A 27983-nucleotide genomic window follows, 5' to 3' on the forward strand; every position below is an offset into this window, starting at 1 on the left:
TAAAAAGTCTTGCGGCAGAGAGCAACAAGCCTACAACGGTATAATTATTCATTCATTACACTTCATTTGCTATGAGTTGAGAAAAAACTCATAGTTTAAAAAAATTGGTTGCAGATGGCAGCACTGCACATAACAAGCATTACACAGAAACAAACTTCATAGAAGGTTCGCTATATGTACACACACATTCCAACTTGTACCAATTTGTTAGAAGTTCTGCAGAGGAATATGGACGAGGTGCATGTCTGGTTTAGTAGTAGTAGAATCCTCTTCCATTACTCTTGATCAATGTGAGTTGTTTCATCATTACTCTCTTCTTCCAGGGTGTTCATCTTTATTTTGGAAAGACCTTTGATAGGCTTTTCTTGGTGGTAATACTGCATCTGGCCAGAATGTTTTACGAGGAAATTTGAACAATTTCTGTCACTTTAGGAGTTTCACAGCTCAAATCAGAGATAGATGTTTAGGGTCGACTAATACTGAGATCTAAAGCACAATCTTGGGCATCAGCTTCTTCAGTAGGCAAGGTACCATAAGAATTCCACAGTCGTTTAAACCAAAGTAAATAAAACTGTTTTTTCAATTACCCCATGCTCTCAACATTTTGCGGTAGTTGAAAACAGCATAGATGGATCATCAGACAGACTTGAAATGAAAAAAAAAACCACTGCATGAAGTTGTGACTGTATACTAATCATATACAACAACAGTAATTTCACCCTTACTTTTTTGTAGCAGCAGGTGGGAAAGTAAAAATTGAAAAAAAAAACAACGAAATGTGCAACAGAGTTTTATTTGTTGCTAACTATCAACTGTTATGTAGGCCCAATCACCTTCTATCAAAGAGACGAGAATTGGCTCAAGGCTGCAAACAATAAAAACAAACTTATCCTGTTTGTTAGATTTCAATAAAAGCCACCAAATTTCTTCAGCTGTCTTGTTTCCAATTTCCCCGTTTTTCCAATTACCCCGCCTGACTTTACAGCTAGTTATCACGCATGCAGCAGATACAAAAGCATTTTGAAAGAGGTATTGGTTATGAAAAAAAATAGTGAAAAAAGTGTGCCAATGATTCCAGATACATACAACTTCAGCTTCTCCGAAATTGCTAACAAAATGTGATGTCCAAGGATGATGTCACTCTCTGCTATCCATACAAAAGTTTTAACAGCTATTTGATGCGAAGATATATTTAGGAAAGAGAAAATTCAACTGCCCTTTCAAGGAATCGAACCCACGTCCTTTCACTTTTTGGGTGAATGCCCTAGACTACAGAGGCACATATCTCAACCTGCAGAACGTAACTCCTCATACAAGTAGGGACAGAGGATAAATGATGCAGTTAATCCACACCATACTGCCACTTTGTTGAATGCAATGGAACCTCTATGGAATGGCATGTGAATTTTCCGGTTCTCCAATTCTGCAGTTGTGAGTATTGACTACTATTACTAAACCACACATGCACCTCGTCCATATTCTTCTGCAGAACCTCTGATTGACTGAGCATTGACTGCACCATTCAAGTGAAAATGTGCTTCGTCTGTCCAGAGGATATTCCAGGGTCATTCTAAATCGACCTCAACACGAGCTGGAAACAGCAGTGAGAACCGGAGTCTAGCGTCATAATCATGTGGAAGCAACCGCTGCACAAGTGAAAGTTTGTACGAATATTTTTTCCGCATGATCTTATGGACAGTTGAACATGGCCTATCCAATGCTTGTGCTACAACGCCTGACCACAAGAATTTGAAGCTCTGTCCTCTTCCACTTGAAGCAAAACCTCCTGTACTGCGTCTACAGAAACAGATTTTCTTCCTCATCCAGGATAAACAGCCAACTATCCTGTGGTTTCAAATTTTGTTATCATACTCTGAAGGTTCTTAACATTCATTGGATTTTTTTTAATCCTCTTCCAAGTCCGATATTTCCATAAAGCCGTTACTGTTTAATTGCTGTTTTGGTAAAACAATTTGGCCAAGAAAGCACGATCTCGTAAACGTATAGTCACTGTGAGCAGCAAACACATTGAGAAACAAGATCTCCGTGAATGTTTCTAGGTTTTATAACAGTTGCTGCGTGACATCACATAAATTTACATGTTTACTACAGGTATTCAAAGTGAAACGCCCTCTGGTGGTAACAGGTGTAACTAATTTTTCCCCCTGAAACATATTTCCATCACTTCATGAAGTCCTCCATAAAATTTCACACTTTTCTGATGACTGGTTTCGTCTGTAGGCTACTTTAAAATTGTAGCTGAAGATATGGGGGAAAATAGCCCTCTCAAATGCGGACTAGTATGAGAAAATTTGTTTGTACCGTAATATATGGGGTGATGCAACAAACAACAATTTGCTTCTTCCTGGCACATCGTCCTAGATCTGAGCCTGATTACAAGTCACAGAAAATTTTGAGATTTTATTTGCTTCATTTTAATTACATACCTCATGACAACTACCGAACTTTAGTATCAAGATGGTGACTAACAGGTGACCACTACTAATATTTAACCATACATGCACCTTTTACACATTCCTTTGCTGAATTTTTAATGAATCGGCACATGCCGGAATGTGTATCTATGGCTTCTAATGTATTTATGTTGCCAGAGTTGTGATTGTTTCCTGGTCTTGCTGATGCCGCAGTCTTCTAGTTTTGAATTGAAGATGGTAAATACATGATTTTTTATGTTATGTCAATATCATGTGGTAGGTCTGCCTGCTTTCTGCGGAGAAAGAGCCACTGGATGTTGACAAAATTTGTGAATGTAAAATGGCAGAAGAGACATTTATACCTCTCAGGTAAACATTTGATAGCCTTCACTTTTTCTTAAGTAATCATAAAGCAATTCATATTATAAAAAGTTATCTTCACCATTGCAAGGATCCAGGTTCGAACCCCTGTTGGTTGCACAATGGTGATTGGCTGAGGTTGGTTTTCTGTGGCTTTTTTCAACTGCAAGGCATGAATGCGAACTGGTCTCTAATTTGAAAAAGTCTCTCAGCAGAGAGAAGCCAGGCATTCAACACAGTTCTTACAAAAAAAAGAAAATTAAGACATTTGTAATTTTTCCTTCAAAATATGGAAGAAAGGTGGCTGCACTAGTATAACAAAACTATCATAAATAGGGTTACCGGACATCCTCATTTTCCGCGGCATTTTAAGCATCCCTGTACGATTTTTAAATTTCAGTTTCTGAAATTTTTATCTTTTTCTTTTATTTCTAGAGAATGGAGGGAAAATGCGCTGTGAAACATATATCTGTTCATTATTGTGTGTTTTTGTGTTTTATTTCCCACAAGCTTTGACCAATAAATTTTCGAATTTGCCTCAAATGAGAACTAAAGTTGTCTTCAAGAATGGCAGATGATATTGCTACTCCACGGCTTTGTCCAAAAACAGCAGTGAAAGAAGAAAACCACAGCATCTGTCTTGAGAATTTAAGCTGATGTTGGGTATAACATTTTTTCACTCGACTGCTCAGTATGCAGCTTCCGGATAGCATGAAATATTGCAATTTACTAGAAACTTGAATGTTTATTACAAATACTATATATACTAAAGTCTCGCTTATCCAACATAAATAGGCTGGCAGAATGTCGGATAATGAAATATGCCGAATAGAGAAGTGTTAAAAAAGCTTATTAAACGCCAAACTATGTTATAATTTTACACATTACGAACTTAATAATCGTTTTTTATGAACAAAATGACAGAAAAAAAATTAACTTACACTTACAGAATATTCTGAAGTTAAATACAGTATTTAAAAGGTTCAGTATTGTAAGGATTTAAAGAAATTTTTAATCGTAATCTGCTTTCCTGCCGAGTGCTGTTTCTTCTCTTCCAGTCTCGCCATCTTTGCAGCATCATTATGTCAATTCCTGTAGCTGCTTCTTGTTGCTCATTCTATTTAATTGTGGTTTCTAGAACGAACCTTAATTCCGTCTTTATGTGAAATTTTGAGAGGCTCACCAGTTGGTGCTTGATCTTAATCTTCGTTATCATCGCATGTGACAAGAGCAACAATTTCTTCATCAATTATTTCATACTAATCATCGTTTAACTTTTGATTTCTTGCAAAGATGTATCTTCACATCCAGGGATATGTTGCACTGAAGGTAGAATGGTTTCATTTGTGCTTTATATTTCCATACTTTCATCATCACCTAGCAGCTTCTTCTCTTGCATACTCATGTAACAGACGATAAACCGAACCGCATACAATGATAAACTGCACTGTACTGAGCATTGGGTTGTGACAGTAATCGTGGACAAGGCGAATGACAGACACATGAGTCATAGTGTAGACGGGTGTGCCACTGTACAGTCAGGGTGATTAGCTGCGGTCGAGTTGGGAGCAATAAAAAATAGGCTTCGCTTGTGCTCGCAACTTGTAGTTCTTGTTGCCGATTCATGTGGTTTTTTTTTTTTGGTTTTTTTTGTGGCGTGACGTCGGATAAACGAGACTGTACTGTATGTCCAAGGGCGTCGGAAATGTTTGGAACTTGTGGGTGCTTGTTTTGATCTTTATGTAGAAACTTTTTGCTTTTGAATCAATCTTCAGTGGGTGCTTGTGCAACTCCAGCATCACAGAATGTGATGCCCGCTAATCTAAATGTAGGCGTTCCTGTAAGATGCTCTTTTGATGCAGAGTCTCTACAGTATTTCCCAGATGCTGAAGCTTCTAGACAGTATCTGCTGTCTAGATTCATATGTTCTTCTGACGTTGAGCTTCTGCAATAAATTACCTATAAATAGAAATAAATTACCTTTTGGGTGAGACAGTATACACTGGGGAAACAATGTCGGTAGACCCAAAATAGGAAGAGAAAAACAGCTAGATGTGTTTCAGAACTGTATGAAGATCCTTCTTCAGTATCCAAGAAAAAATTTAACGATAATGAAAAGGCAAATTACTCCACGTAGTGAGAGTTACTCGCTGGTTCAAGACAGAGTCGAAAATGTTCCCTAAACTAGATGCTCTCTAGATGTAAATGCTTCTGTACATGCTTTCTAGACCAAGGCTGGACAAATCCAAGGTGTCAGGTCACTACAGTGACTAAAAAATCGGTTTGGTGCCTAAAATTTCTTCTATGTAGCTATTAAATTGTAGGCTGAGAGCAGCACAAAATGCTTGGAATTTATAGCAGTATATCTGTCAACATGAAAGAGGGTCACTATGCCCTGAAAAAGTCAAAAGAAGCATTATTTTGGACCTTTTTCTTGGGGTAAAAATTTTTTTATCATCATAATATTTTTTCGGCAGCCTAGATTTTTTTTTTTTTTTTTTTGCGATTTGCTCAGCCCTGCTCTAGACATAGATGTTCTAGTAGATGCTCTTTTGACATTGAGTTTCCGCAATGTTCTCCAGACACAGGAGCTTAAACAAATGTTCTCTAGATGTATGCCCTTCTGCAGTGTTTTCCAGGTGTTAAAGCTTCTTTAGATACTCTGTAGAACAAGGGGCATTGGAAGTGTTTGGAACTTGGCCAACCAAAGGAATAAAAATAGAAGTAGCAGTTCCACCTAGGAAAAAAAATGTTTTCCCTGTATAGTAGTGCCTATATAGTTCCATAAAAGAAGGATGGGTCCATAGAGGAACAATGGAGCAGGCAGCTCGCAAAGGAAAACAGTGTTTTTTCAAACTGAAGCATATGCGATTCTGAATGCTCTTACAAGGGCCCAAACCTTATCAAAACTATATATAGTGTTGATCCTCTCAGATAGTGCTTCGAGTCTGTTATCTATCAAAAACCCACATTCTATGCATCATAATGTATGACAGATTCGCCAAATTTTATTCGCCAATATAAAAGTCTGATTGGCCTGGGTTAAAAACCACACAGGCGTATTCAGCAATGGAATGGTAAACAAACTTGCCAAGGAGTGCACCAGGTGCTTAGAAAGTGTGTTGTAGGCGTGGCAGGCTGACTGGAATGCAGTACAGCAATGGATGCCTATAAGATACTGCAATGAGTTCATTGGAATTTTAACATATTGCCTAGAGAGAAAACAATTGCTATTACTGAGCATGGCACTTTTTTCCAGTGTATCTTTTACATTTTAAACGCTCTAGTAACAGTGTATGCATCTTTTCCCTTTTTTTTTTTCAAACCGAGCACAACTCAGGTTTATTGCCATAGGCAATTTACTACCTAGTGAGTTGTTCCGGAATTGTAAGTGTGTGTACCTAACAGTCTGAGTGCGTATGTGTTATGTTGTGTATGATTTTTCAGAGCTACCATCTATATCTCAGAAGTGAAGTGAGTGATGTGTATAGTGACTGAATATTTGTATTGTTTGTAGGCCTGTTGCTCTCTGTGGCGAGACTTTTTAACTGGGAGATCGGCTCGCATTTGCGCCTCGAAGTTGGGAACCACAGAAAACCAACTTCAGCCGACCACCACTGTGGTGCATCAGCCATTCAAATGGTTTCTTGTGGCATTACATCACCCATATTCCTCTAGACTTCCACTTCGGCTAACTGACAGAGTCCAAAATGCTGGCTTGTGAGATAAGAATTCTGAACAGCCTTCTGAACTTTTGACGTTTGCAGAAGTTGATTCAATTTCTGGACCGTAACCTACGCCTTTACTTAACAATAAGAGGTGAGCTGTTGGAACAAGGGGTTGACATTCATGCTCAGAGGACCCGTTTTATGAGCCAACAAGAGAGGTACGGATACCTATTAAAAAGTATAATTTATGTCCAAGAAGACAAGCGTCAGCTGTTTCATCCATTACTGGCGGTGCGAATGAAATGGAGGTGCCGACTATGTAGACGACAATTTATATCTTATTCTGGCGTGATTACTTATACTGAAAGTCAATGAGTGGTATATTCTATAGATTGGATAAATTAATTCAAGATTCTATCATACAAAACAAGATCATTGTGCAATTATCTACACAAGGACAGTGGTACGATTACAGACTGATTAACTGTGGACCATGTTATGATCACAATTTTTATTCCAGATTCCTTATTGTACATATGAAATATCTTTGTTATTTTCACATAAATTAATAAATTTCCGGATACACCCATCCTCCAGGAATGCTTTGATATCTCTCTGAGATGGGAAGCCAGATGTGTCCAGTCCATCAGTGTCCAATGTATAGTGGCGCTATTCTCAACAGATACTGTCTAGAAGTTCTTAGAGATTTTTTTGTGAGTCATTGCCAAAAGGGCAACAGCATGCGTCTTCGTTTTGGAATTGTCAAAGTTAGCAACCTTGAATATGATGCTTATTTATTGCACTGGAAATTACTGCTGGAATCTAAAGGCGCATATACACTAGCGCGCGGATCATGCAATGAAAGCATTCGCAACTGGTTATTCAGTAATTTGTATGGTGTCGTGAACGATTCTTGAGCTGTTTTCACTGGATCCACCTGGAATTGGTTTTTTCAACGAACACAAAGGAAGTTTGAGTACCCACGAGCGGATTAGAACCGCTGCAGGGGGTCGTGCGTTGTAAGATCCGCGCTAGTGTATACGCGCCTTAACAGATATGAAATCAACTATATATACATAAAGCGATATAAATTTGAAATATATTTCTCAGATGGCAGCAGTGTTCCAGTGAAGCATGAATGAAAATAAATCGCTCGATTTTCGTACAGATTCATTCAAGCTTTGTTAAAAAAATAACTGGAAAATCTGAAAAAATTTATGGAAAAAAAAGATAAAGAAATATCCCACAAAATACGGGACGTATGGTCAATTGAAAATAATGTCAGTTTTTTATAGATTGCAGTAGTTTCCGATCAAGCCTGTCCGCAACGAACTGTGCTGGATATTTGTTTGTAAATTACTAACTTTGTATTTTTCCCGGCTTTACGTTTGTCAGGTAAAGTATTAAATTTTTTTTCTTAATTTTACGTATGTTACATAGTTATTATTGGTTATTATTTAATTATATAGTTTTGTGTAATTATTTTTAGGATGACGAATGATTAAATTTCTGGCATCATCTGTGTCCGGTACTATTATATTTATTGCAATGGAAAAGAGGATATGAAACCAAAACGTAAACAAAACACGTTCACTGACCGAGTTTCGTTGATAATTGGTTAATTCGTAATGTACGATATACCGCGATTTGGCGACTTTTTTTTTTTTTCATCGTCACACCCATTTTGGCGCTAGGGTTACTGCCGGAATACCTAAAATCCACCAATAGGAAAAATAGGCATATTCATCTAAATCATAATTTCCCGACCTTTTTGTCACATCGCCCCCCAACGCAATCTAACCCATAGAATCCCATGTTATACCTGTAGCTTCTACTGCCCCCTGGAACATTCCATTGCCCACGATGGGAATCACTGATCTAAATAAATACTTCAGCGAGCATTTATCGCATTCTGATTGTTCTTTTTCTCTTTATTGTTAGGCCGTATTTTGGAGATCGCGTGGAAGGTTGTAAATGATAGCGATTGTTTTTTACAAAACTATAGAAATATATGATCTGTTTTCATCTTTATAAGGGTTATGCCACATATACACAGCGATCAAATTGTTCGGTATAGCGACGGACACCATGTAACAAGCTTTTGATTGTGCGTCACAATTCTTCAATAGTATTAGTACGGGTAGCAGTTTCCGGGTCTTTGAAAGTTACACTGTGATTTACAGTGGAGTGAAGAACATCTTCAAAACCACTTCAACAAAGTATTTGTTGCTTCCTCACTCATCCCCACTGAAAACCCAATTGCTTTTTAAATCGTTCACTGTGGTTATATTTTCTCTTTGAGAATTTGCTTTCCACCAACCTCTACTATGGCGCCAGGGCCACCAAGAATAACATTTTCATTCACCAATGCTTCCAAGCATACTTTGCAGCAGAAACTCAGCCAGTCAATCGTTGTATTCTTCAACATTCGCAGTTCATCAGCAATTCAAGCATTCATTGCTTCGCCCACAAGTATGTAACTTCCAAAATGGAAGCCGGCGTTCTTCAAACCACATGCTTCCACGGATAGATCTTTGCACTATATGCAAGTCTCTTTAACATGACAGGACCAACAAAGACGGTTGCTCACATCTTTTCTTATCACCAACTTCATCAGCGAATGACAGGTTAGGCATTCATAATTGTTGGCTATCAGTATCATCGTCATACATAAGTCTAGCGCTTTGTGGCCCTTCAAACCCTGTAGACAGTTTAGAAACACTAAATCGGCCCTATCAGCCATAATGCAGAAGAAAAACTAGACGGGGAAAAAACAGCTACAGCGAAATTAAAAAAACGGCATAGAAAAAGCAGCTTAAGCAGTAGAGCATTAAAAAATGGCACGGAAAATTTAAAAATGGCATCATTAGTGCTAGAACATAAAAATAAATAACATGGAATAAGCAAAATGAAATGGCAACAATAAGCTGGTATAGAAAATTGGTGCAGTGGTGCCATCTACATTTTAGGACCTATTGAGGATTAGGTTAACATATTACACTATTTTTGCTCTGGCAGAAATTTGGCAACAAAGCGGTAAACTGTATATTGGGAATTAGCCTGATAATTTGATTTATTTCAACCACTACAGTTTTGATTGGCTATGTACATGGACAAAACTAAGTTTTACTATATACAGGGTTGGCCAAACCCGAGTTGAAAGGAAAAAGCTTTGTTGACAAAAGAAAACAAAGGCTAAAGTTCCATAAGTGAGGTTTCCACCAAATTGGTGTTACCCAATTGCACTATCGTTCTGACCCCTTGGCAACAAAAAAAATTTTATGTGTTAAACATCTTCAAAATCATTGAAATTGAATGTAGCCACAAAAAAAAAAAAAAGCATAACATTCAAATACATATAGAATAAGGTCCCTGCCTGGTTTTCTCATGGTTTATAATTCTGTATCGTAGACACAGGCAGAGCGAGCGAAATTAAGGGAGTGGTACATCGTTCGAACTTCCAAACATTGGCGTTTGATTTGGGGCATTTTATTTACAGTCTCGCCCTTTTAGTCTTCAACTAGTGGAGAAGTTGCTATAGTATAATCCCTTTGGTCAATGTGTTGATTTTTTCTTTGGTGGCGAAAAATGCCTGAAAGTATGGCGAGAGGTTGCCTAGAGGGAAACAGTCATGCTTGCGGATGTCTTTCTTTTTCAAAGAAAAAAATTTGATAAAAGAGGGATCATCACTATGGCTGATAGAATGAGGAAAAAAAATATAGTCAAAATAATAACCTTCTCAGACTAAATATGGAGTGCATCTTCAAATTCAATTGGAGCAGAGGCCGGCGTCTTCACTTTAGAATTAGGACACACCGGGCCACATCTGTTTCTTTATTCACCTTTAAAGCTTTGAAGTTCAGAAATAGGCCTAACGATAATATGCACTCACTTTAAAAAAATGGCTCAGCTCGTAACGTGATGCTAACCGGCAACAGTGTGTAAACAGAAGTAAGCCTCAACGCAATGGCACACCTTCCTTATACAGAGGGGAAAAAAACCACAGCAAAACTGGTCTATCAATCGAAGGAGCCAACCAATCCTAGGCTTTGGTTTCAGGTGTCATCATATTGAGATAAAGACCTCTGGCACTGAAACAGGAACGGTCAAGGCCATCGGGACCAGCTCATGATGTCACATAGGAATAGCAATGATCCTTGAAACTTGGATAGTTGTGCTGCAGCCACCCACACCGTAACGCAAGTACAACTTTATAGCACATTTCCTTACAGAATGGAGCGAAGGCAAACATCTTCAGTTGTGAATGAAGCGGAGGCAGGGGGATGGAGGGTGATGTGTCCGAGAAGTGACATTGTGTAGGTGCATTAGATCATCCCATATTCTACGGGCTGGGCCATCTTAAGAGCATTATGTGCCCCTGGGCCAAGTGATTGTTCTGAGGGCCTCCTCTTTTCTTGAGGCCCCCGGGTGGGCCCATGCGTAAAGACGGCACTGTCTACGGGACAGACAAATATCTCTGATATTAATTATTTGGCTCTTGGAAGGAGCGATTGCCCCCCCCCCCCCCCCGGATTCACGCTTGCTGCGGATCCAGCTTAAAACCCTGTGACAGCACAGTGGTGGTTGGCTGAAGTTGGTTTTCTGATGTTTTCTAACTTTAGGCATGAATGTGAGCCAATCTCCCATTTGAAAAAGTCTCTCAGCGGGCAGACCTACAACACAATACTTACATAACATGTAAATTCAAGCATTTGCCATTTTCAATTCGAAATATTGAAGACAGATAATAGCACGTGCTCGTCTTCCACTATGAAGGTTACCATCAAGGTCCATGGGTTCGAATCCGGGCATAGAGCATCAGAAGCAAGTTCTTTACCTACCGAACCTAGGGCGACCACCGATGGATGGACCCTTCATTTCCCACCCAACTCCACTGGTTGGAAATTGCTGTATGGTGATATATGACCGGAATTGGTGTGCGGTGAAGTAGTAGATAATAGCACGAGCAAGAAACATAACTTTGACAACATAAATGTATTAGGGCCATGCGTACACATGAACTCACACGTGTACAGATTCTTTGGAAATTCTGCAGAGGAATGTGTACGAGATAGGCTACATGTATTAGTGCCATAATATCAATCAAGATTTGGCAATACTTGAAAGACGGCACCTGAATATGCTCTCATTGTCAGTTCCTTATATCCAGGGTGAGGTCAGAAACTGTTTCTATGGAGAGAAAGATTTGTGACCTAATTTGATCTGCAGTAAATTGCTGTATGGCAATATGACCAGGGTTAGTGTGTGTGGTAAAGTAATAGTAGTAGTCATAGACTGGAAACGACACCAAAGAGGAATTTAAAAAAATTTGGTGCCAAAATTGATTCGACAAGAAAGCTCACAGCTTTACGAGTTTGGTGAAATATATTTTATTTTGACCAGACATCACCATTTCAATGAGTTATTCGGCCCTTTGGAGTCATTTTTGCTGGTGAAAGCGATGATCTTCTATAAAAAAAACAAGAAAACTGGATGGTAATGAATTATTCGTGACAAGCGAGAAATTAGCTTCCCCAAATTTAGGAAATGAGGAAATGGCTACGTATCACAAAAGCCAGATGGATATTCGTGGTTGGTCAGAGAGCAACAGGCCTACGATGGTACAGTTATTCAATCATTACACTTCACTCAAAATTAGAAAAAATTGGTGGCAGATGGTAGCACTACGCATAACAAACATTACACTGAAGCAAACTTCACATCAGGTTTGCAACCAGGCCCATGGCCAAAAATTTCGTTCGGGGGGGGGGGGGGGAAGAGAACTGAAGTGATAGAACAATAGGTTTAGCCGTCCTTTTTCGGTCATTTTCTCACATTTCTGGGGGCAAAGCCATAACTCCTCCCCTCTTGTTACACCCTTGTTTACAACACATAATACACATTCTAATATTTTATTTATTTAGCAAAAGAGATGTACAAGCATACATATACAAACAGAGACAACTTTTCATCCAAGGTGAACATGACTGTCACATACTGGGTGATGGGTTATTGATAAAAAAGTACAATGTGTGAAGGGGGGGAGGGAGAAATACCGATATATGGGCCTATATACTTGTAGATAAACAAAAATACAAATGGAAAGCCCAATGATATCCGTGATCGTGCAACTGAGGATGGTTTGCAAGGGTCTTTCAGCTTTAAAGCGCAAATGCGAGTCAATTTCCGTTTTCAAAAAAAAATAAGTCGCCACTGGAAGCAGCAGAAATTACTGTAGTCGATCATCATTGCGTCAAATCCCGTTTTTTCATGAAAAAAAAATTCATTTCATTTGGCGAGATTGGTGATCTGACACCAATCTCGCCAAATAATGAATGCTGAATTGCCAACGATCGTGTTGATTTTTCCGAAATTCTCTCCCATTTTGCAACAATTTCTTTCTGAGTATAAACAAATTGAAAACTTGATATAGAAAATTTATAATATCTATAAAGACTAGAAAATGTTTAGCCCATTTGAAGTGCTGCTGTTCCAGACAGCAAATAGTGCCCTCAGTAAGCAAAAATCATCTGAAATAGACTGGTGCGAAAAATTTTATGACAGCTGCTCTTTCGAACAAGGTGTCAAAAGCCTGAAACACCAAAAACAAGCTGATACAAAGATGTTTGATAACAAAAGACAGTGCAGTTGTTTTATTTTGAAAAGGGTTAACTAACGAAAATATTGTTGTTAATTTCGCTGCTCCAATTTATAAATATCTGCGCAGAATCCTATATTTTGCTGCTCCAAAACTGCTCAAAATCCTCAATTTGCTGCTCCAAATCCTGCATTTTGCTGCTCTAAAGCACACTTTGCCACTTCCCACCCCCTGCTTTGGGTTGAGCATGCATGATGCAGGTGTTAATGAAAAAAAGCTTTTTGCAACACTAGTTTTAAAATACTTGTTATTAATTGTTGATTAATAGTTTATTTCATTACAGATTCTGGTGATCGATGTGGAAGACAAAGCTACATTCTGTTAATGTGTAACAAATGAAACGGAAATATAACTTGGGTCCCCTTGGACAGGAAGATACGGCAGACACAGAATCACACGCCGTTCCCCAAAAGGATTCCAGTGGTCTGCTGAAGGACATACATGATGGCGACGCTGAATCTCCAGTATCGAGGAAACTAGAACCTTATGCGCCTTACAACAACCATCATCGTTGGCAGCGAGGTTATAGGGGAAGGCGGCGCAAAACAGTGTGCTGGCAGGGAAGGGCAAGACGTCTCGATCTGCCCGCAAATAAGGAACCGGAAAAAGAAGTAGAGAAGTTTATATACGGCAACTTTCCGCACTATTATGGGTACCGCAATCAAAACTGCCCCGATATGAGGTTATCATGCATGAAGAGTGAATGGTTCAAGGGTAAGGATGTTTTAGACATTGGCTGCAATGCCGGGCACTTCACCCTGACTATTGCGAGAGACTTTTCTCCCAGGATAATCATCGGGATTGATATAGATAATAGGTTGATTCAAATCTCCAAGAAAAATGCCAAATATTATGTGAAGGAGGATGACAGCGATAATGAGTATGAAGACGATGATGATGAAGATTTTCCTCTTTCGTTCGTGCTTCTCTATGGTCCTCTTGCTAAAGCTGCTATTCCGAAAATGAGGAACAGGAGCTACAAGTTTCCCTATAACACAAGTTTCATACAGGTATTTTTTCTTATTTTATAATTGTCGTAATTGATACTGGTCATTTATCAGGACAACCATTCACACAATTTGGTAGCCTGGCATTCAGGGCCGTCATTTCAACTTTTTCCAGGGGGCAGAGCAGATGTACTCAATGTATGTATATATATATTTGTATATATATATATATATATATATACCATTTTTAGTGTATTTTCAAAAGCCAGAGGGAGCAACGACCCCCTCCCCCCTCCCAAATGACAGGCCTTCTGGCATTCCTATGTAGGCTTTTAAAGCGAGAACATTTTACAACTGCATAGCTGCCAACTTTAGAGAATGAGAATTAAAGAGGTTTTTGCCCGAATCCAAATTTTCCGTACAAAAATAAATATAAAAGTTATTTTCACAAAACAGTTCAGGGAGTTTTCATGAAGAAAAGTAATATTGTATGGATTTTCTCCCTTTGCAAGAACGTGACATTGTGCAAGCTATAGCCGATTAGCACCAACCAGTAGGTTAAATTACCTGTCATTACCACTCCTAAACTCCTGAAAAAAACTGTCATTAAACTCTTAAAAAAAAACACCATTAGGCCTGAAATGGGACATGGTCAAAGCAGATACTAGTCATCTCATCAATTTCAGATGTCAAAAGACCAAATCAACGCTGGCTATTTGGCAAATTTTGTCTTTCACTCCCGAAGATGAAATATTCTTTTGAGATTTGACGCAAGGGCAATAATTTACTGTACGTTTGTGATGTCACTTCTGGGATTAAAAACTAAAACAAGTTATTTTTCCAGGTAAATTCTTTGAGATTAATTTTTTCCTTCCAAAAGTAGGGATTTTTTTACAATCACTGTCGAAATTCAGGAAATATAAGAATTTTTCAGGAGTCCGGAAGATAGAGTAGAAATTCGGAAGCCTCCCAAATAACTTGGCAGCTATGCAACTGTCATAACACTCCTACATAAAGCTTGTCTTCTTTTTCCATTGCCGATGGGCTGCTGCCACAATAACAGACCAGTACCCTATTTTTTAGCTTGTGTCTACCCCTTTTTTTTCATTCTCCAAAATTTGACATTGATTGATACGCTAAAATTCTTCCTTCAGCTCTTGTTAAAATATTTTACTGAATAAGTTACAGTTGAACTGCCGTTATTTGATTCATTTAAAGTGAAATCACAATCTTGTTGAATATAAAGTTGCTTATTCATACCTGAAGTCCCATTCACATTTTTATTTCAGGGTAACTACATCCTTGACTCTGACGATCTCGTCAAGGAACAGAAAGCATGTTTCGATACTGTTCTCTGTCTGAGCCTTACCAAGTGGATCCATCTAAACTGGGGAGATGTTGGTGTCAAGAGGCTGTTTTATCGAGCTTATGCACACCTAAGGCCTGGTGGGTATTTCATTCTGGAAGCTCAGCCATATTCATCATATGCCAAAAAGAAGAAGATTTCGGTGAGTATTTGCAACCTATATAACCAAGTTGAGTTTGATTGCACTAGGGCTTGATTTGATGCACTGGGCTGCGTTTTGGTCTCGTCAGCAATCTGAATTATTTTAAAATTCAGGAATAAGCCTAATGATAATATGCATTCACTTCAGCAATGGCTCATCTTGTGACTGTATCGGACACTGAGTGTGAACAGAAATGAGTGTCGACGCAACAGCACACCTTTATATAGAGGAAAAAACCATGGCAAAACTGGTCTGACAACTGAAAGAGCCAACCAATCCCAAGCTTTGGTTTTAGTGATGGCATACAGAAACTATCTCTGGCACCGAAACAGGAACGGTCAAGGCTGTCGGGACGGACTCATGATGTCATATAGGAATAGCAATGATCCTTGAAACTTGGACAGTCACAGTTATTAGGATCAACTACATTGTTAGTGGGGTTGTTAGCTGGTAACAGGAATGAAAAACAAAAGCATGGGTGTCTGCAGCCACCCACACTTTAACAAATACATTTAGATAGCACATTTCCTTACCTTGGTAAATCCCAGGTGCCAGGGGCACTAAAAAAAAATTTATGATGGCGTCAAAAAGTTAATTTTTTTAGGTATGATAACTGAATAGAAGTCTACAGAACAACATGAAATTATTAGAAATTATATTAGTGTATCTGTGGCCTTGTATTTGAAATAGAACCCTAAAAATCCCGAACAAGTCAAATACTGTATTTACTTGCATATCGAAGTTTTGCTGCCACCTATCAAAAAAAATACATAACTGTTATAAATCTTGGATTGAAATTGATGACCAGTACTTGATTAGTGTGCCGCATTAAAAAAATAAAAAAATCTATGTATATAAAATTAATTTTCTTTCTATGTTCTCTATACAAATCTACAAGTTTAGATCTATCGTCTTCAAGTTTTGCATATATACCAAACAAGAGAGCCAACTTGAACGATAGGCTACTCTAAACGTTTGACAAAGCTGGACAAATGCTTAAAATGGGCAAAAATCTATCGGGCAACAATGGTTTCTAGACCTCAACAATCACTTTCAGAATGTTTACTTTAGTTACGATGGTTCCCTAGCAATGTGTTTCAGACATGCATATGCCTTTGCAATTTTTTGTCATGTCTTTAAGGCTGCCGGTATATGTATAATAGTTTAAGCCTATATCTCTTTAAGACTGGGAAATTTTTGAAAACATGAATGTTAAGTATTTCACCCACGATCGTTCGAGCTCAAGCTTAAAGGGGATTAATTACTGGGCAGCACCAGGTATTGTAGCTAGTAATAATATAAGATGCAGTGGCAAATTGTTGTCGATAGTTTTGGGGGTTTCCAGAACAAAAGTTCATTCTAAGATACTAGTAGTTAATTTCCACAAATGTTTTTTTATTTATTCTAATTAATTCGATAATTTTTGTATTGAAATTTTATTTTCAATACGCCTGTCAAAATAAAAATCACTCTCAACCTCCAGTATAGAAGTGAGCAGTCACACAGTACAGTATGTCAGACCACAAATTTTTCCACAAGATGCTGAATTAATGCAAGGAGTCTCGGTACCAGGTTTAAAAAACTTCTAGGAAGTGTAGGGCACACCCAAACGACTCGGGGTGACATAGCAATGCATCTGAAATGATACGGTAGCATACATAGAAAACACGCCATGTAAGTGAATATGCATTCCAACAAATAACAGGGTTCAAAGAAGCGGGATATGCTGATTTAGATCACTAATTTTTTTTTTAAAAATCATTGATTTAAATCACAAAATCTAAATTTTGTTTTTTCTTTACATAAATTCAATGGTATTGAAGTAAATGTAACCTGGTGTTGTTTTCATGTTACTGATATGTGATAAAGTTTGTGATTAAAAGAAGTATATAGAAGATCTTTGGGGGTAAATATAGACTTGAACTTAATCCCTAGATACAGTGCAGAAAGAAAACCGCTCTATTTCTATATTTTGTGCATGAAAAACATTGAAGAAAAATATAGGGAGCTAAACTGCATTATATTCATTGGATTGCAGTGTGGCACTAGGGTTCCCATCGTAGCCGGTCAATTTGTCGCACTCAACTCGTCGCGCCTCAATTTGTCGCGGTACAAATTTGTCGCAGCTCCAATTCGTTGCGATACAAATTTGTCGCAGTGTCAATTCGTTGCGGTACAAATTTGTCGCAGCTCCAATTCGTCGCGATACAAATTCGTAGCTGTACAAGTTTTTCGCCGTGTCAATTCGTCGTGACGTTAATTTATATATTACAGCGCAGAATCAATTCGTCGAACCGCCGATTCTTCACTGTACATGTTCCACGCGAGCTTGTACGTAGGTTTTTGTCTTACACGTGAAATAAAAACATGAACAAAAGTGTACACGCAGTTTACTGAAAATAATTATTTTTTGTCAATGCAGAAAGGTCATCGAAATTAAAATTACAATATCAATTACATTTAAAAATTTAACTGCATATAAAAGTTTAATTATATTCGAAAATTCGGTTAGAAAAATTTGAAATGTTAAATAATTGATTTTTGCTGTGATAAAACTTCAATATCATGTGGAAAAATTTCGGTTCGTATGATATTCCCCAAATTACAGTGAGCCTATCTTTAACGGTAAATTTCTATCTGCCCCATGGGCTCGAGAGTTTCTCCCGCCCCCCCTTCAAGAGTCACCAACATTTACCATTACAGTATCTCCATAAGAACCTGAAATATTTAATTAATGAATAATTCAATTAAATTAATATTTAATTTTCACCGTATAAGCCGCACTTCCCGCTTTTGTTGGGATTTATATTTCTCACAGCGAAGGGAGTTGGGTGCAGATCAAGGATGGAAATGTACAGTGCTTATGAATGACGATTCGATGAAGTTTTCATAATGCCCACAGGATGAGCACCAACAAAGGCACTGTAATCACCAATAAGAAAGATGACTATGGGTCAGTCGCATAGATACAATATAACCATTAATCTTATGTTTATAATCAGTCGCATATCTTTGGCTGGCTTGTTTTAATATTTTCACATAGGTTTCATTAGGGTCTAAGCTTTTCATACAAGGTTGGTGTGCTTGGTCTACATATTTCTGTTGGTTAATAGTGCTTGGTCTACATAATTCGTATCTTACATATAAACACTCCACAATATCTAAACCTTTATTTATTTTCAGTTCTTTGAGTATCATTTTATTTACACTTATATACGTGAATGTCACAGTAAAAACCCGATGATGATTTATAGAATAATACGTGATGGTATTTTGAACTACCATAATTTTTTTCTTTTTTTTTAAAGATACGTAGAAGATTTCAATTCATTGCAATTTAAATTGAATTCAAACAATTTAATTTTAAAAAGTACTAAATTATTTTTTGTCATCCGTATAACCTGTATCTCTCTTTAAGATACAACAAAAAACTCAAATAAAGAAAATTAATAATAAGCTAATTCATTTTGAATTGCATTAAAAGTTTTTATAATTTCGGAACATGAATTATGGGGGAAAAACTTTTAAACACACACGTAAACCAACATATCATTTCCACGTTCGGTTTTGCAATATTCGATGTTTATGCCAACAGAAATATGTAGACCAAGCACACCAACCTTGTTACAAAAGCTTAGACACTAATGAAAACTTTGTGAAAATATTAAAACAAGCCAGCCAAAGATATGCGACTGATTATAAACATAAGATTAATGGTTATATTGTATCTATGCAACTGACCCATAGTCATCTTTCTTATTGGTGATTACAGTGCCTTTGTTGGTGCTCATCCTGTGGGCATTATGAAAACTTCATCGAATCGTCATTCATAAGCACTGTAAATTTCCATCCTTGATCTGCGCCCAACTCCCTTCGCTGTGAGAAATAGAAATCCCAACAAAAGCGGGAAGTGCGGCTTATATGATGAAAATTAAATATTAATTTAAATGAATTATTCATTAATTAAATATTTCAGGTTCTTATGGAGATACTGTAATGGTAAATGTTGGTGACTCTTGAAGGGGGGGGGCGGGAGAAACTCTCGAGCCCATGGGGCAGATAGAAATTTACCGTTAAAGATAGGCTCACTATAATTTGGGGAATATCATACAAACCGAAATTTTTCCACATGATATTGAAATTTTATCACAGCAAAAATCAATTATTTAACATTTCAAATTTTTATAACCGAATTTTCAAATATAATTAAACTGTTATATGCAGTTAAATTTTTAAATGTAATTGATATTGTAATTTTAATTTCGAGTGCCATGTAGATTAAGAATAATGATCTAATTAAAAGTCTGATTTCATTCTTTTCACTCGAGAGTTGTTACTTTAGAGTTGAAAAAAAATCAAAAATCGATTGACATTTGCAGTGGTGTCAGAGACAGATGCTGTTGGTGCCCAGGGTACTTTATGGAATGGGTATGAGCACCCAGAGAAATGATTCAGAAATCAAAATTTCCTACTTCAAGATCAAGACAAGAACCCACAAGTTCCAAACACTTCCGGCATGCTTGGCCAGTCAAAGGTGCCGACATGAAGGAAACATTGAGGAGGTGGGGGGGCTGAAAATCGCCATTCATTCCATTTATAAGGGACTCAAACCCGTACTCAGGGACTCAAATCCCGACAAAAAGTGGGAAATGCGGCTTATACAGTGGAAATTAAAATTTAAAAATTTATTTGATCTCAATTTTTTATTTGGGTGAGCTCTTCAACATCCCTCACTTCGAGAAATGGAAATCCCGACAGAAATGCGACTTATATGGTAAAAATTAAATTTTAAAAATTTAATGACTTCAATGAATACTTTCCTTCATTTGTTAAAAATTAAAACAGATGGGCAGGGGAACATTTCCAATAAATGAGAAAAAAATTAGTTCTATTTTTTACGCCTTAAGCACCTACCCTATTTATAAGATCACAACAAACATATGAATTTTAAAGCAATTCAAATTTGTCGCGATGAAATGAGTTTGCGACAAATTTGTACCGCGACGAAATGAGCCTGCGACAAATTTGTACTGCGACGAAATGAGCCTGCGACAAATTTGTACTGCGACGAAATGAGCCTGCGACAAATTTGTACCGCGACAAGTTTGTAGCACGACGAATTGACGCTGTGACGAATTGTCCCGTGACAAGTTGAGCGCGACGAATTGACCTAGACCCGGTTCCCATGATTAAGAAGAAGCAGAATTATTTTTTGTATATAGCCTTGAATTCTATACTCTAATTGCTAGATGTTGTACCAACATAAATATCATCCAACTTTACTTTTCATATCAAAATTTTGAGTTTGCTCGTTTTTTTTTTTACCAAAATCCATTGAATCTGTGAAAGAATAAAAGTGTGTAAACTATTAAGCAACATCATGCAAGTCGGAAAAACATCCATTAATTGTACAAGAAACAATCTTGTCAATAGAATTTATTTAGTTGATGATGAATGGCCCTTTGTGTTGTACACAGAATGAATTGACATGTCTGCACCATATGTGTAATACTAAGTTGCCACCACTCGTTCGCTTTCAAAGGAAAGGGGGGGGGGTCTCGTGACTAAAAGCACTTTTCTCTATAAAAAAAAGTTATTCAATAAAGTTAATTTGAGCTCAATGACCTTTCATGTTACACAAACACAGATTATTTGGTGTTCGTATTTTTTGTTTATAGTTTGTAGTTCATTCATTAATGCTTAATTAAATTCAAGCAATTAGGGGAGAAAAGCAGTTGGGTGATATGAAAATATGCATTCTTAATGATTAACATGTTTTCGTCGCTGCCCAGCCCTCATAGGCTATCTGGCGCTTTACAAATCACTGAGGTTGTATGTGAAGCGGAAAGACAAGTTTGTGCATGTGCGTGAGTTGTGTAGTGTACGTATGTGTAGAGAAGGATTGAAAAAAGTCGGGAGAGGATTTTGTTCACAAATCATTGCAGAATGAGTACTCATCCAGAGAAAACACAAAAACAACACAGTCTAAGGAATTATAAGTCACTAGCTATAATACCCGGCGTTGCCCGGGTTTTCTTCAATGAGGCTTTTTTGGATCATGTGATATCTCCCTTTCTTTGATGGGCATGCAAACCGTGTCTAAGTTCACCAATATGGCGACTTCCTGCGCTACTCATGAAAGAAACAAATCTAGATTCAACGAAACGTAAAAATAAATATATATTTTTTTCTTTTTTTAAAGGGTGTTAGGTATTTTGATTCCCTACCCTTGAACTTCAAGTTATTCATCTGCCTGTTTCTGCTTCAAAAAATGCTTAATTAAATCTGTGGAATTTTTTCGATGTACTTTTTACGGGCCCATAATTAATTTTAAAACAACCTAAACTATATGAATTTATGCAGTTGAATATCAAAAGACAATACGGACACATCAATTTTCATGCTTGAGAAGATATAAATAAAAAGTTGAAATCAATGTTCTTGCCTGGATATCCAACTCTAAAGAAAAGGTCCGGATAATTACTACATATTTAATCTCCTGGGCTTCGTATATATATATATATATCTCTAAGTGAAAACAATATTTCAAAAATCGAGAATTCAATACAACTTTTAAAATTATTGATGCGACAGAAAACCCCATAAAATTTCCGCATTTCTACATTAAAATCAGTAATTTTAACACTGATTTCTATGAGGATCATCCTTTTTCTGACCCTCAAAGCGATGCTGATGATGATTATGACGTCATTCAAAAAACCTCATTACTGGGAGTATTGAAAATGTGGCAAACCATTATAAAAAGGCATAAATATTATACATATACTGACAGCCTTGAAGAAATGACAAACCATTGTAAAGGCATATATGCACAGCGCAATTACTTCGAAGGAAGCAGCAAATAAACAGGGTGTATCTGTTCTCATTCTTCCATAATAAAATAAGTTTTGGAACTTCTTGAACGTAGTAGTATATGGAATAAAATTCAGTAACACATTACTTTTTGTTGTTCTGTTTGATAGCAACAAGCTCTCAAGAATTACATGTCCATATCGTTTTACCCGGAATCGTTCAACGAATTTCTACTGAAGGAAGTCGGGTTTGAGAAGTGCGAGCTGATCGATGTGCCTGCTCACACATCGAAAGGTTGGTATATTTTTCATCGCATTCAACTGATCAATATTGACTTTTCTTCTTCATGCAACCAATGTAATGATGAACAGTGTCATTTAAAAAACAAGGATACTTGAATTTTTTGACCTTGAATAAAAATCCAGAGTGTCTTTGATTAAAATTTGTTTTCAGCAGTCTATGGCCTTAACCACCTCTATCAGAAAGCGTTGAAATTTCAGGAACATCGTAATGAAAGGATGGAACAAAATTTTTGGTTTAAAAAAAAAAAATTGGTTTCAAGATCAACCATTACAACAAGCACCTTCAACCGTTGACACAACGCTGGCCATGCGTTGAAGTATGTGTATCTGAACGATGATACTCAAACAAAAACTTCATTGACCTTCTTACAAAGTATTACGTATTATCTTGCCTAGCTTGATGCTCTGAATTTCAGCAATCACAAGATACCTTGCCACCCCTTAAAAACCTTTTATTTCAGCAATGACAAGCCCAGATACTTTGCAACTTCCCTTCTCCTTTAACACTATACTGCATATCCCACCAAGCCGCCAATGTTTGGCAACAAACCTAACACACATACTTCCACTGGCATTCACCGTTGAATGAACATACATAGTAACCGTCCTGAAATTGTTAAGTTTATAAATTATATAGTAATAAATATTTTATTTTAGTTTGAATGATCGTTATTTTTCTCATCCAGTACTCACTAACAGCTGTGAACTAGACGTAGCCTTTTAGGTATGTGAAGAATTTATTAATTGTTTCTCATTTGCCTCGTGGTTTCACAGTATTGTTTTTCTTTTTCAACATGTCAGAAGCGGTGCAATATGGATACCAATTTTTACCGCGTCAGATCTTGCCTTGTGGTTTGAAATGTAAGCCACCTTTGAACTCGCAACACCGAAGCAGATAACGGACTCAAAAACTATGTATAACCACTGCGTTTCTCACCTGCCACCGGAAATAGCTACAATGGTACGCGATTTCATCATGCAGCGGGAGAAAGTCATGAAGAACTGAAAGCGGTCATCATCAAACGATGCAGCGAATCGAAAATGCAAGAAATCCGATGTCTCCTGTTTTGAGAGCAGCTGGGTGATAGGAAACCGTCCAATCTTCTCCGAATTATGCAGCGTCGTGCGGAAAATCACAATATTGCCGACACTCTGCTCTTGGAACTGTTCCTACAGTAGCTCCCGCCGAATGTTACTTCAATTCTAGCTGCCATACATAAGTAATTGATTATTTTTGTCGCACCACGGTCATATTCTGCACACGAGGGCTAATTAGACCGGGACCTACAATTTATTGCCGATTTCGCACAGCAGGCTTGTTTTTTACACTCATCGAGAGGTTGGTGCACTAACCCCTTGATGGGGGATTGCTGTAGCAATTTTTTGCTGCGGTCAAGTTGCAGTTTTTGTTGTACCCCTGTGTCAGGAAAGTTTTCTGACAAGGACGAACCTGGTATCGAACTCATGACACCTCTAAACATCCTTTGGTACTTTAGGCGCACATTTTATTGACCGGGCTACCGCGCCCTAGCTGTCATACAGTCACTTGCACCACAGAAAGCAGCTGAAGTCACAGATCACATCCTGGAGTCGATGCTGATCAAAATCAAAGAGGTTACGAAGCCATCGATCCCTCAAGCTAGTGCAGCTTCCTTGAATTCCAAGCTGATGGAGGAAATACACCTGTTGCAAGAAGTTGCTGTTTTGAGGCAAGCCAGGAGTCATTCTCGTGATCAAAACCAGTCCTGTTTCCGATGAAAAAGTCCCATGCGTGTGGTATAGGCTGGTATCATTGCAAGTTCCCTTCCAACGTGGGGAAGTGTACAAAGCCATGCTCCTACCAGGGAAATGACAACGGTTATCACCTATTCATTGGCGATCGTAAAACAAACATTCACTTTATCATTGATACTGGTAGTGCTGCTGTGGTGGTCGAGTGATGGACTAGCATCGCGAGGTCCCGGGTTCGAACTCTACCGTTGCCACAGTGGTGATCGCTGAAGTTCGTTTTCTATGGTTCCCAACTTCAATGCATGAACCGATCTCCCCTTTAAAAAGTCTCGCCACAGAGAGCAATAGACCTACAAACAGTACAAATGTAATTCAATCATAACACTTCACTTCTGAAATACAGATGGTAACACTAAAAAATCAAACACACCACTACATACACACTCAGACTGGTAGGTCTGAGTGTAAGGTGTTTGGTTGACAGAGTTGTTCAGAAAATTGATGTTCGGATAATCGATGTTCTACTGTACTTTTCTAATGAATATTTCGTGTCTCTTGTAGTGATTTTTTTAATGAGTGATTACCAAGTCTACAAGCTAAATCTAAAAACACTCATTTTCAAATTATTTTTGAAACCTGAAATACTATGTGTTAAAATTAAAATTGTCTGTATGTTAAAAGCCTCTCATTTTGTTGATATTGTGGAGAATGTAAAAATATAAATATCAAGAAGTCTCTTTGTACCTTGGGGGGACTGTTTTTTGAAGTAAAATGTGTAATCCTGTGTATGCTACTGCATATATGTATATAAAAAAACTATTTTATTTACTGCCAAAATTTTAAAGTGCTACAAAACTGATAAATGCTGCTACAAAAATCAAATTTTCATTTTCCACCCTTGAATGTAAGTCCTGCTTACTCCGCTATATACGAGTATATATAGAAGTATCCTCTCCACTTGTTAATAAAAGATTCATTGAAAGACTGGTTATTTGTGGAGGTGTGTGTGAAGATTGCAAGGAAGAAAATTCATTCCCCCTCACCCCACAGGGACTCGAACCCTGGTCTTTCGCTTGCCGGATGAGTGCTCTACTATCTAAGCTATGGAAACAGAACATTTCAACCTTGGAACGTATATATATACATGTTGAAAGGCTCCGTACATAGATGTGGCGGCTGCAATCAACTAATAGCTCATCAATGACACAGGCTATCAGATGACCACATGCATATAGAAATGTCCTCTCCACTTGTTAATACAAGATTCATTGAAAGACTGGTTATTTGTGGTAAAGTGAAAATCCAGACTGGTTGCACGGTGCTATGCCAAACCAAACAAAAACCAATTTGGACAGCACAGGTGATTCTGACGGCGTGACAGAGCTAATGAAACAGGAGGAAATATACATATATGCTGAATCTAGCAATTTCACAAACAGGCAAACTGGTTTTTCAAAACGTGTGTAAAAAGGAGTTAAAAAACAAAACTCAGGCTGATGCCAGACGAGCACAATTATTGCCGTATGCCAAATATGAGATGGAACGCCCAACCAGTTGAGCACTGTTTTTCACAGCGAAACCCGTTTCGTGGTAGAAAAAAAATGGTCCATCCTTCAAGAGATGCGTGATTTCTGCTATCCACAGTTATCTGGCAAATATAGTTTAGTTTACTCTTCATCTCACAAAGTGTACGATGAAAATGATGTGCAGTTAACACTTGTTTTGATGGAATCGAGAGAGAAACCTTCGGCTGAAATTGGGAGAACTTTCTAAGAATTCTGGAAAGTGGGAGGAAGGGTACAAAATCCGGAGTCTCCCGCCTAAATCCCAAGAGTTTGCAGGTCCGGCATACTGTACTTTTTCTATTACTTATACTGTACGGTACAGTATAAATAATATAAAAAGATAGAGTTCTGTGTTTATTGTCCTTGGAATTAGTGGGGGCGAGGCACTATCGCCTGTACAAAATCAGAAAAAACCTTAAAAGAAGCTGTGGTATTTTACAGAGGGTTAGGTTATTTCCCAGTGCCATTTATAATGTGGATCAGGGTTTAAGCTAGATAAAAAAGTTCCTTTCGCAAAAAGGCGAAAATGGGGAGAAGAAAGCTTTAGCAAAATGCTACAATGCTAATGTAATGATTGATGGTTAGATGTCTACTCGTTCCATACCTCTTGTATGCATCTTTGCGAAAGTGGCTACCACTTCTTTCGCATTTTGCGAAAAATGCAACCGTAGCTTAAACCCTGATGTGGATCATTGAAATTTATAATACTGCATAAAGGGTTAATTAGTTTATGAGGCTCAGTCATTGTGTTAAATGCTAATTATATCAAATACTTATCCCTGAAAACCTTTGACACATCACTCGTAACTATGTTACTAGAATTCTGATAATAGTTAAATTTTATTGAGGATGTTGTTTGCACAGATGACTTAATTAAAGCAGAGTCTAGAGCAGGGGTGAGAACATTTTGAATCTGTGATATATTAATGTTAAAACTCTAAAAAAAATTTACCGATGCATGTTGTGCAGGCTTAAAATGTTTTGTTGTAAAATCTAAAGGTTAACGTTGTAATAAAAGTCTTAAGTAAATGAAATAGTTCATATAGAAACGTCCTCTCCACTTGTTAATACAAGATTCATCGAAAGACTGGTTATTTGTGGAGATGAAGATTACAAGGAAGAAAATTCATCACTGCCCCCACGGGGACACAAACCCTGGTCTCTCGCTTGAAGGACGAGTGTTCTACCATCTAAGCTATGAAAGCAAATAGAATATTTCAACCTTGGAGCCTGTCCAGCAATCAAGAGACCAGGGTTCGTGTCTCCTTGGGGGCAGTGATGAACTTTCTTCCTTGTAATCTTCATCTCCACAAATAACCAGTCTTTCGATGAATCTTGAAATTAAATAATAGTCATATCATTGTCATCTGTCTGCCGAAATTATATTGTTAAAGATAAAAATGGAATCCGGGATGTAACGACAGCTTAATATTACGTTACAGCATGATAAACATCTGCACAGACAAAGAAACATTTGAAAACAGCGAATGCAGATCACATTACTGTGGCAAAAAGTCACTAATGGAGGGATGAACGCACCAACTCAGATTTTTCTTCCTATGTGTCTGTGATAGTACTAGGTAGTACAAAACGATATTCAACACCAGAACCACATTTCAATTTCTCGAATTTTAGTGTTGAAAATTCAGTTGGTTTTTTGTACATACATATGAAAAAATGTACCAGTGGAATAACAAATTCTCACTTTTATCTATAGGTTTTAGTCGTCCTATATACCTCTTTACAAAAAGTCTGTCACCAGCGAATGAGAACAGATCGATCGGAGATGATGCGAATGCTGTGCCAACTCATATCATATTCGATAGCGATGATGAAAGCAGTTTATCAGAAGCTGAATACAGTGACGTGGATGAACTTTCAGACTGAGTGCTAACAATTTCCCGTCATACAAAGATCTGTGATCATTTTTTTTTTTCAATTGGTAAAATTTTATGAGAATTGAGTTTTAATAAAAATATTGCATTTGAAGAATTTC

The 27983-nt window shown here is 37.6% G+C and overlaps 1 protein-coding gene across 2 annotated transcripts; it reads left to right on the top strand.

The window, feature by feature from the left end:
- Positions 1–13: 13 nt before the first annotated feature.
- On the top strand, positions 14–27979 carry LOC149063576 (7SK snRNA methylphosphate capping enzyme-like). 2 transcript variants are annotated; one of them, XM_089255925.1, is made up of 5 exons: positions 14–38; positions 13405–14131; positions 15358–15576; positions 22560–22683; positions 27705–27979. In XM_089255925.1, the coding sequence occupies exons 2-5, from the start codon at positions 13457–13459 to the stop codon at positions 27872–27874; spliced, it is 1188 nt and encodes a 395-aa protein (XP_089112051.1). In that variant the 5' UTR covers positions 14–38; positions 13405–13456; the 3' UTR covers positions 27875–27979. The 2 variants fall into 2 exon arrangements, with proteins under 2 accessions (XP_089112051.1, XP_089112050.1); XM_089255924.1 differs by lacking the exon at positions 14–38 and adding an exon at positions 7630–7858.
- The last annotated feature ends 4 nt before the right edge of the window (positions 27980–27983 follow it).

This window comes from Pholcus phalangioides, unplaced genomic scaffold (assembly GCF_987345545.1).
Source record: "Pholcus phalangioides strain wild (caught in Gottingen) unplaced genomic scaffold, Ppha-v1.0 ptg000172l_1, whole genome shotgun sequence".
Lineage (NCBI taxonomy): Eukaryota > Metazoa > Arthropoda > Arachnida > Araneae > Pholcidae > Pholcus > Pholcus phalangioides.

Excerpts from the sequence above, each read along its gene's own strand:
- LOC149063576 (XM_089255925.1), top strand. The coding sequence starts at position 13,457 with ATGAAACGGAAATATAACTTGGGTCCCCTTGGACAGGAAGATACGGCA. Across the intron at positions 15,577-22,559 it reads CCAAAAAGAAGAAGATTTCG|CAACAAGCTCTCAAGAATTA; the intron begins GTGAGTATTTGC and ends TCTGTTTGATAG. Across the intron at positions 22,684-27,704 it reads GCCTGCTCACACATCGAAAG|GTTTTAGTCGTCCTATATAC; the intron begins GTTGGTATATTT and ends TTTTATCTATAG.